The sequence below is a fragment of the Thunnus maccoyii genome, chromosome 9, assembly GCF_910596095.1.
Source record: "Thunnus maccoyii chromosome 9, fThuMac1.1, whole genome shotgun sequence".
In the NCBI taxonomy this organism is placed as follows: domain Eukaryota; kingdom Metazoa; phylum Chordata; class Actinopteri; order Scombriformes; family Scombridae; genus Thunnus; species Thunnus maccoyii.
This window is the reverse complement of record NC_056541.1, coordinates 30,026,963-30,037,700: the sequence shown is the minus strand read 5'-3', so window position 1 is coordinate 30,037,700 and position 10,738 is coordinate 30,026,963. Positions and strand designations below refer to the sequence as shown.

The following is a 10,738-nucleotide window of genomic DNA, read 5'->3' as shown; positions in this document are numbered from 1 at the left end:
AGTTGCCTTTTCGCCTTATTTCGACCAACAGACGATAAAAAAATCGATGAATAGCATACCCCAATGTTTAAATAAATTAAATAAATGCGGACTAAAATAAATACCATTGACCTGCCGTTACTTGTGATAAGGATCATGTCACATAGCGCATATTCCGTTCAAACATGTGGTAATTGAAATAATATAATATTTTCGGCATTTGAATATGATTTCCCCCGAATTCGAACATCTTAAGAAAAAAAACTCCCAGCAATTTAAAAAAAAAAAAAAAACTTAAGTTCATTAATTAAGTTCATTATGGCTAAACGCCGAAAATGTGACTGTAAACAACACAAATGAAGTAACCCTCTGGGCCCTCTGTAAATGCCAGGTAAACGTTTTTAGGCAACAATGAAACAAATATCCTATGATTTAGCCTATAAATTGCAACATTAATACATACAGACAGTACCTAGAATTTGAAATACTGCATTTTACTGCGTACAAAGCCATGTGAAGTCACCATTGCATTTTCTTCAGGAGATACATCCCGTTGTACTTGAACGCACCGCCCTGTTTGTCTGAACTTTTGAACCGTCAGATGGCGATATTTTCATACTTCACGGCTGGAAGTTGCAACACAATGGACTTCGGTAGGATTAATCATAGTTTTCAGAACAAAACTGAAAGGCAAGTGTGCAGTGTCAGAGAGATAATGTTTAGCGTTAAAGTGGGACAGGGAAAAAGATTAGCTGGTTTCTTATAGGGGGTAAAAATCCAGGGTGAATTTAATTGCCAACAAAGGGTTGTTTAGAAAGTCGGGACCTCGGTTTTCTTCATCCACCTGGACTGTAACAGCCTGAAGACAACACCTCCTGCAAATAACCTCGTGTTCATCACGCCGTGGGACATTTTCTTCCTTTAACGTGTCAATTTATCTCCTATATCAGACCATATGTTTACTTCCATATCGCCATGTAACATATCCTTGGGATCATTTATGCGTATGATTTTCCCTTATGCCGTCACATATTCTACCTGGAAACTCTGTTTTTATTAGAAACGCTGTTTTTGACGAATCATCATCATTTTTGAGGGATTTTAGAGTGTGATCCTAAATCACATCCATGTAGCCCCTCCTCCACTTACTGCTGCTGACGACGAGCCAAAAGACCTGCGAGTCAGTCTGACACCAAACACAGAGGAAGGCAGAGGATCTCCAGAGAATAGACGAGCAATAGCAGGGATCAAGTGCAACAACAAGGATAACCTCGCATTTCTCGGACTTGGGCAGAAGCAGTAAAGAGACTGGAGCAGTGATCTTGCCTCTGCAGGACTTTATCCCTGTGTTTGTGAGTAAAGACTGTGGACTAAACAGGTTTTCTTTCCTATAAAGTGGAGCCTTCCTTAATCTGCAGAACGCTTTTCCTTCACTTCTAATAGCACTATGGAAGCTTTAATAAGTTATAGACAGTTGAGTTCAGTTCATGCTTTAGAAATGTATGTTTGTGTTGTTAGTTGATTGAATAGTACATGTCAGTGATAACAATGGTTGAACCGGTGGGGTTTGTAGAGGCATGGAGAGCCCAGTTCCCTGAGTCTGATCCCCCTTCCATGGACCTGAACTCTTTGGGGGACATTGAACAAGAACTGGACAAATGCAAGTCATCTATCAGGCACTTGGAGAAGGAAGTAAACAAGGAGCGCTTTCGGATGATCTACCTGCAGACTCTGCTCGCGAAGGAGAGGAAGTCTTATGACGGGCAGCGATGGGGATTTAAAAGGATGCCCCAGATGAGTGACGGGGATCTGCCTGGTGGCCCAGACAGCCAGAGGTCCCACACAGATGAGGCATCAGTGGAAGAGCAGCAGAGGGGGCTTGGCAAGCCAGAGAGGTGTAAACCACATCCGGAAGGAGAGGTGGATGGGTCATCCCCGGCCAAACAGAAGGGTGGGGTGTCACCAGTCCGCCCAGACTCAGAGATTCCTGATCTCCCAGTGGGCACGGGCTCAGTGGCAGCGCTGAGATCCAACTTTGAGCGCATCAGGAGAGCCAATTCTCACACGGCCGGGGACGGCAGAGGGTTGTCAGTGATGGGCGGTCAGGAGAAACCCTTCTATGTGAACATGGAGTACCATTACGAGAGAGGGCTGGTCAGAGTCAACGACAGGGAGGTCTCAGACAAGATCAGCACCCTTGGCTGTCAGGCCATGCAGATGGAGCGCAAGAGGTCCCTGCACTCCCTGCCGGGGAACCTGTCAGCCGCCATGGGGGACATAAACAAGGCTGTTCAGAGAGGCAGATCCACTGAGGGCAACTACAGCTACAACGGATCGTATGATGAAGCTGAGGTCAACCCTCACTTCCTGAAAGACAGCGTGATCCGTTCCACTGGGGGAAAGCCTGAGCGACAGTCAACGGAGTGCCAGCCTTACACTAGTGTGTATGTTGGGGGGATGATGGCGGATGGGGACACTCGAGTTATCCACATTAGGGACCACAGCATCGAGGAGGACGCACACCTCACTTGGCCAAGGCGCTCCTACTCTCCCGGCAGCTTTGATGATGTCGGAGGAGGCTACACACCGGACTGCAGCTCCAACGAGAACTTAACATCCAGTGAGGAGGACTTCTCCTCTGGCCAGTCCAGCCACGTGTCTCCCAGTCCCACCACCTATCAGATGTACAGGGAGAAGAGCCGCTCACCCTCCCAGCACTCCCAGCAGTCCTTTGACAGCAGCAGCCCACCCACACCTCTGTCTCAGAAGCGTTTGAAGCAGCAGATGATGGTGTCTGAGGCCTCCATCATCGGAGTCCGAAAAACGGGCCAGATCTGGCCCGGTGACGGGGACTCCACCACGTCCAGCAGGACCTCTCATGACAACAGTGTTCAAGGAGATCTGGGTAGGTCTGCAAGGCACACTGCATAACACAGATGTCCTTCAACTCTTTTTCATGTGCAGGATTAAAAAGTGTTTTGATGGGTAGAGATTTGAGGATAAAGCACTAAAAAGCACATTAAAGGCCCTCTCTAATCACTGTCTGAAAGATGTCTGTGCTCGCCCTGGCTGGCTTTGATCCAGAATAAGGCACTGATGTGTAAAATGCACCCACAGTCTCTTTAAATGTTGACCTGATACACTAAATCCATCCTAAAGTGTTTTCTGGACCAGGATTATTATGTACTTTACTCTTTAACACATGTTTTATTGTCATTTTCTTGGATTTCTACAAGTTTACTTGAGGAGAACTATTATGAGTGAAGTGGCCTTCAACAAAATAAGCCTGGTTTGATAAAATTTATCTTCTGGTCACGTTAATGAGAATTATTTTCTCTCCTCACAGCCTGTTAATGAATGTTAACTCTTTCCATTAAGCATGATTATCCTGTGCACAACACAACTCATGAAATACATGTTCTAAACAGGTTTTTGCCAGGTTAGGACCTGTAAAAAGTAAAGCTTCCATCAAGGGGGTTAAACTGACGTGATGCACCTTACAAACACTGATCTTTAACAGTAACCCAGTGGTTGTGCAGCTCCTTTGAGCAGTGTTTTCTTTACCCTTTGTGAGCAGGCCTGCCCTCTCTTTTTCGCCCCCCTCTGCTCTTTGCACTCTCACAGAGATGCTCTGACTGAGACAGGGGCTGCCCCCAGGCTTCCCAGTCGCTCGGCCCTGTCCACCCTGAGTGTTTTCGTGTCAGCACACATCAGTGTTGTTGTCCTTGGTGCCAAGTAATTAACTTAAAGGGGTTTGTCTAGCGTGATAAATTTAGGGAGGCTCTTTGTTACGGAAAAAGCCCTGACAACTCACTCAAAAAAGAGGATCGAGGGGCTTAATGTGTGTCACGCGGCTTCCAATCGAAACGCCTGCCATCAGTGTTTCCTGTTGTTATGTGTGAGCACAATAGGAGAATCACTCATTGTGAAAGAGTATTGACATGTTAACAATATAACAATGCTAAGTGGGATAAGGAGAGTGGTCTAGGCAACTTGGTAATGCCAAGGACAGAAGAAGAAGCGGGAGCGAGTGTTTCTTTGCGAGAACGTTTGTCAAAGTGAAGGACATACAAGGACACGTATTGTTGCCAGTTTGTAACGCAGCAGAGTTGAGGCCAAATGTTCAGCAAAAAGGGATTGGGATACAGAGCCTGTATTAGGATTGCAGCTGGAAATTGTCTGCTTCTACCCCCCCCCAAAAAAAAAGTGTTATCCACTGTGTGGGTCAGATTAAGCAGATGTGCAGAATAGTGTGTCGTTATATAAGGTGATCCAGTCCAAAGCTCTTTGACACAAAGCATGTGACAAACAAGCAGATATTCTGTGTGTGATCAGCATGAAGTGTAAGCTAGCACGCTGCTCGGATGACTGAAATGTCCAAATCCTTTCGATCTGGGTCTGTGTTATTCCACTGTGCCATTTGTCACTCAGTACAGCAGTTTTTTTGGTCAGTTTTTCGGTGGTTTTTTTATGCTCAAAGCTGCTGCTTCTATTCGTAGTGGGGAAAAATAATGAAGAGCAAATGCATCACAAATTGTGCAAATGAATGAATTTGCAACATGCCACAGAAAAAAACTAAAGGAAAACTCTGCTTTCACTTGTGCGATGCCCACTAAATGCCCATGTCTTTCAAAGTCATGCCCCCATTCTGTAATGCAGGTTTTCTGTTATTAAATCCGTTATAAATTTGTAGTCTCTAAGCCCAAAACATCACTATGACATCATCCAGGGGGGATTATTCTCAGTAAGACATGTTAATGCAAGGTCCACTTACTAGCTTTTTCTGGAGCTTCCAGATGCATCTCAGTAGTTTGCTCAGTTGACATGGAGATGAAGACTGATGAAGACCACTGATGTGAAGACTGTGAAGATTTTGTATTTGTAAAATTACTGTTTCCAAATTCAAGACTGAACTTTCACGCTCATTGCACAGCTGTTTTCACAGGCTGAATAGTACTTCCTGTGAGTGTAAACAGACCTTTTTGTGTAAAATCAGTGTTCCCCTCTTTAAGCGAGACTATTTATTTATTTATCTGCTTTAATTGTAGGGGGTCATGTACAGTTTTAAACATAAATGTTACCATTTGATGTACTGTAATACTGTACCAGAGTTAGCCTACAGCTCAATTTCATCTGCAGTCCCTTCGGCAGGTCAGAGTTACATACAGTAGCAAATCAATCACACACACACACAATCAATGTCAACTAGAAATGACAAATGTATGCTTGACAAATTAAAAGCAAGATTCTTTGTGTACATGAGAAGAACAAGAGATGTAAAGTAGAGTCAGTGGTCACAGAGCTGAGTAGCTTTTAACAGACTTTTAAATTTGGTTTTAAACGTACTGATGGAGCTGCAGCTCTTCACATCGTCAGATTCCACTGAATTGTGGTTTTCACAGAGAATGCTGACTGTCTGAATGCAGTGCAATGAAATGGTACAGTACAGTGTCTTATAGATGATATTCTTGTGGATTTTATAGAGTTCACTGAACAAAAATACACAAAGTAATACAATGGAGGAATTGGAATCATTGCACATTTGCAAACTTTAGATAGATGCTGTGAAACAGACATTTCTGAGTGTGTTTGCTGACTCTTCTGTGCCTGTTTCTGCTACACAATGTTGAAGCGTTTATGTCTTATTTATAGCTTGAATGTACATCATCCTGTTTGACACATACTGTGAGAAAACACCATGTTGCCGAGCCTGAAGTGTAGCTTTTGTCCAGAGGAGACTTGTTGCTGACATAAAGGCGCAGCTGTTTCATGTGGACCTTGATTTGTGGATTACCAGAAGTCTGGATTTATTTTCTGATGTTGCAATAACATTACTGTGCACGTTGCTGGATTAGGCCTCAGGCAGGGAGTTGGTTTGAGGCAAGTTTTTGCAATAAACTGCTCTTTGTTGTGGTTAGTGACTTTTAGGGAGTAGTTGGAAAGGTTTTTTTTTTTTTTTTTTTTTTGCATTCATCATACAGCACTGCGTCATTCACTACAATCTATTAAATGGTCCTAATAAAGCTAACTTAATCTCAACTCTGTTGTATAAAAACTTTGTGCTCCAGTTAGCTGAGCATTGTGTAACTATTATACAAAGCTTCATAAGAAGTACAGTACAATACACACTCTATGTCAGAGGTTATACCTAAATTGGACTTTCTGAACTCTTGGATTTGGTGTATATTTGTGTTCTGCAACCTGTCATGGGATATGTGAGTGCTTCAGTGGACAGAATTGACGTGGTCCCAGCTGCTGTCGTGTGTGAGGGTTTAATGTCTGGCATGGTGGCAGTCTGTCTGTGCCTGGGAAAAATGACTGACTTACCATTAGAAACACCTACTAACCACCACAAACAAACCCGTAATTGTATTGCCACTACTCTGCTGCATCGCTCCATGTAATCCTAGTGAAATGGCCAGTCTAAAACTGACACATCTCAAGGGGCTTTTTTCTATGAATAGAAGAATGAGTGTTGTCTCCTTGTTTCTGGTTATCTAGGCCAATTGTCAAGCCTGGCTGTGAATAGAGCTGCTGATTAGCTGTGGGTCTTTAAGGAGGCCAGCTCTCTGATGGGTCTATTTTGCCATAATTAATTATCATCATGACACTGACATGCCTGTGGCAACAGCTTTCTGTTGTGGCTGGAGAGGGGTCCGGTGTGTATACTGTCTCTTGGTTAATGTATTACAGTGAGAGGACATAGAGGAGAAGGTCGGCCAAAAGGGAAATAATAAATCTCCCATTACCTTAATCATAATCCCTCTGCAAAAATCAGCAGATTGTGTTTTAGGATGCATTAAGCAGAGCCTGCCTCAGCCAGGGTATGGCACACTTTCTGTAGGTAGACAGGTCTGTTTGGGATGGTTGTGACATTAATAGAAAGTGTCTGTCTGAAAGGTGATGAAGTCTGTCTGAATGTCTTGGCCTCAGTCCAGAGGTTGGCACTCCTTGCTGCCTCAGCAGGAGACAGAACTGGTCCACACTCTTTGCTAATTGCAGACTCATGAATATTTGAGGTCCCATAAGGAAGCCCAGACAGGCCTATCATTGTACCTGGATATCAACATGAGGTTTAGTGGTCAAGGAAGCTAAAGAATTCAGCCTCTCCCTTTCCTAGAGTAAATGTAAGCCTACAAGAGGAAGTGCTGGCAGCTCTCGAGGGCAGCCAAGTGTGTGTGTGTGTGTGTAAGTAAGACACCTGTTCTTCTGTGCAGTGTACGGGGTAAAGTGGTCAAAAGCTGGCAGGCCATCACTACACCAGGCCAGCTGCTCTCACAGTAAAAGCCATGAATAGCCTTTTTGTTCCTCCCTATCAGAAAACAGAACAAAATCACTTGTTTAGAAACTATGCAGGACTGTTCATGTTGGATCTTCCAATTATCTCCTCCATTCACATACTAACATACACTGTCCTGTAGATAAACCTTAATAGAAAAAACATCTTTGGCATGTTTATGAGCCTGCTGGCCTCCCCCGGATCAGTTATCCTCCCTCGTGCTTGGCCTCAGCCCCTCTGGTCCTGCAGTCTCAGCTCCCCTCCCTGGTCCCACTCAAAGGGCCCTCTGTGCTGCTGGCTGGCAGGCCAAGTGTTTATGGAATGTCTCAGCTGCTTGTGGGGTGTGGAGGGAAACGGCTAATGAAATGTTAAGTGTTGCATGAGTTCACCTCTCTCACAACAAGGCTGACCCGCAGAGCTTGTTGTGTCACAGAGTTTGTTTTAGACAAATGTTCTCTCTGGTCAATGTGAGGAAAGTCAATGTCCTAATTACAAGCAGAGGCAAACACTAAATTCCTAAAAAAAATGTTGTTGTAAACCATTATAAATGTCCTTTGGAAGTTTAGTGATGTACTTTAACATTGAGGAACTTCCAGAACACAGATTGAAACAAGTCCAAATTGAAGCAGCAGAGGCCAAGATATCCAGACTTTTGTCCCTAGTTCTGGTTAGTCCCCCAAAAACACTGGATCCTACATTTCCCACAATGCATAGTGTGCTTTTTATTAGACCCCCTTTTCCTGGCCCATGTCTTTCAAACTCAATAGCCCCAGTTTTTAAGTGAACCTTTCTGTTGTAAATTAGTAGTCTCCAAGCCCAAGACGATTTAACCCTGATTACATCACTATGACATCATCAGTGGTTACTTTCTCAGATAAGATGAAGCTTCTCCATAGTTTGTACAGCTTGACAAAAAAAAAATTAACTCAAGATCCACTCAAGATCCTCTCAAACTCCACATCCCCAATTTGTAACACATACTTTTTGTTAAAAAATGACTCGTTGACATCATCAGGGTTTTTTTTTTCAGACTTCACAAAGCTTCTCCAGACACACAGAGGACATCAACAGAAATCAAATACATTTCTAAATCTGTCATTATTTGATATGTTCAGTGTGGAGCCTACACACCGTTAGCTTTAACCAACTTGTTAAATGTGAACATGTGCTGTATGTTTCTGGGCAGATTACGACTGAGCCAATCACATTAAAGCACATCAGGTGAGGTCTGTTCACTAATATTTAATTATATTCAGACATGCAAATGAATATTTGATCATACCTGGAGGTCACTGTGATGTTTCATGAGTATAATCACTGTCAGCAGTTATGATTATGTTCACTGTAAAACTACTGAGAGTGTTGGCTAAAGAGAGGCCAGACTCCAGTATGAATAATATGCTTTTCAAAGTATTGAGATCAGAATAATTAACTTGTTTTGACCAAATGAAACTAAACAGCTACTGTGCCATATTAGACATGCTGTACTTCCTACTGGTTATGTGTCAATAAATCTGTGTGTAGCCAATGTGTGCATGTGCTCCATTCTTTCCGTTTATTATCACAGACTGAAACAATTATTGGACTTTGATTCTTGCTGTTATGCAGCACATTACAAGCAGTAGCCGGACCACCCGCAGCTATTTCGACATACACTGATTTGTAGGTGTGCTGGGCTGGGCAGCCCAGTTCCGACTGACACAGTTCAATGACTGGCACTAATTTAAGGCTGCCCTACAACAGATCAAAGGCACGTGCTGGTGGGCCTCACTGCCTCCACTGGTTATGTGGTTTAAAGGGCTTCCCGCTCCAGCAGACACTTCAGGTGGCCCATGATGTGATGATGATGTGTTGGCTAACATTTTTACGATTTGCTAAAACACACAGCCAGTGTCTGTATTCACCATAACAGACGCCCTAGTTATAGTACCGAGGTTAAAGGAGGTTAAATTCACTACTCTTGGGGAGTACTACACAGCTTGTGAGAACAGTTGTATATAATGTGTCCTGTGGCTCTGGGAATGCTTTGTCATTTCTGAGAAAATTACTCAAGTGACATCACATGAGTAATCTCAGGATGGGCTTGGAGACTATGGAATGGATTGCCTCAAAATTACAAAGTACAGACATTCATGGTCTCCAGAAGAGGAATCCTAATGAATTTGGTGATCCCCTCATTTGTGGAGCCACTATGAGGTTCACATTTATGGTTTTGCATGAAATATCTCGACAACTATCGGATTAATCTTCATGAAGTGTGGTACACACATTTGCATCTGCAGGTCCAAAATTCTGTCCAATACTTTGGTTTATGACCAATTACCTGGAAAATTAATTGACGTTCCCATCAACCTCATCTGTACTTTGTGTTTAGTGCTAATTAGCAGATATTAGCATGCTAACATGGTAAGCATTACACCTGCTAAACATCAGCATATTAGCATTGTTATTGTGACCAAGTTAGCATGCTGATATTAGCATTTATCTCAAAGCATCACTGTGCCTCCCTGTACAGCCTCTCAGAGCAGAGCAGCCAGTGTGGCTGTAAACTGTTTGTTAGGAAGACGAAAAACAACCCATGTGGTGATAACATGAAGAAGTGAGTGCCACTTCACTAATCATCCATACACGGTCTGTGGTGAGTCCCTCCTCAGTAGTGGTGGGATTCAAGTAGACTCTTTGTAGTCTGAAGACCTAAATGTCATCATTGAGACAGTGTGAAGTGCATTACAGATAAATCAATCTAGATTTTGCTTCTTGCCATATAGTGAGGAAAACTACAAGGGCCACAGGCCAGGGTCACTCACATCCAGCATCTGATAAGCCATCGTCCTTCAACCAGTTCCCCTCTATTTGCTCTCCCTGCCACTGCTGTTTCCCCAGTGACCACACAGTCAGGAGGAGCATCCATTTGCTGGAGCCATAAAGTGGTGCTGAGCTTTTAACAGCGTCTCACGTTGGCATTTTCTGCTGCTTTTTGAAAAGGTGCAACTTTTCTGCCCAGATCTATATAACCATTAGAGAGGCGACAGAAAGGCTGTCCTTCTTTGTACCTTTTTTTCCTCTGTGCTAAATTATAGATGCTTTAATCTCAATTCCAGCACTTTCTGAGCTGGATCGATCGACACATTTGCTTTGTGGTGTTTATTTTTGGGAGTTTGCGATCTAAGGCCTTGTTCACACCTGACAATAACATGCGTCTTGGGTGATCCAATCACAAGTGTATAGCTCTAAGTATGTCAGTTCACACCTGGCATTAGAATGCGTCTCCACATGTGTCTCGAGGGACCACTTGTGATTGGATCTCACTCCTCCGCTCTATAAACAATTAAATATGTGACCTGCATAATTTCTGTCCATCCACGAGAATCTATTTTGCCTGTTGTTGTGGCTTCTTCTTGTTTTGCACTTTGATATGATGTCGTTGGCGCACGAATGACTGCATACTTCCACTTACGCAGAGGACTTCAGTTGAGTAGG

General features: G+C 43.3%; 1 protein-coding gene across 1 annotated transcript in view; it reads left to right on the top strand.

Moving 5' to 3' along the window:
- Positions 1-31: 31 nt before the first annotated feature.
- The window catches only part of si:dkey-91m11.5 (PH_BCR_vertebrate and RhoGAP_Bcr domain-containing protein), a 33,314-nt gene continuing 22,607 nt past the window's right edge, over positions 32-10,738 (top strand). Inside the window, exon 1 of the mRNA XM_042421014.1 lies at positions 32-2,884. Within this exon, the coding sequence (XP_042276948.1) occupies positions 1,513-2,884 (1,372 nt within the window). The 5' untranslated portion in view covers positions 32-1,512. The remainder of the gene's footprint in view (positions 2,885-10,738) is intronic.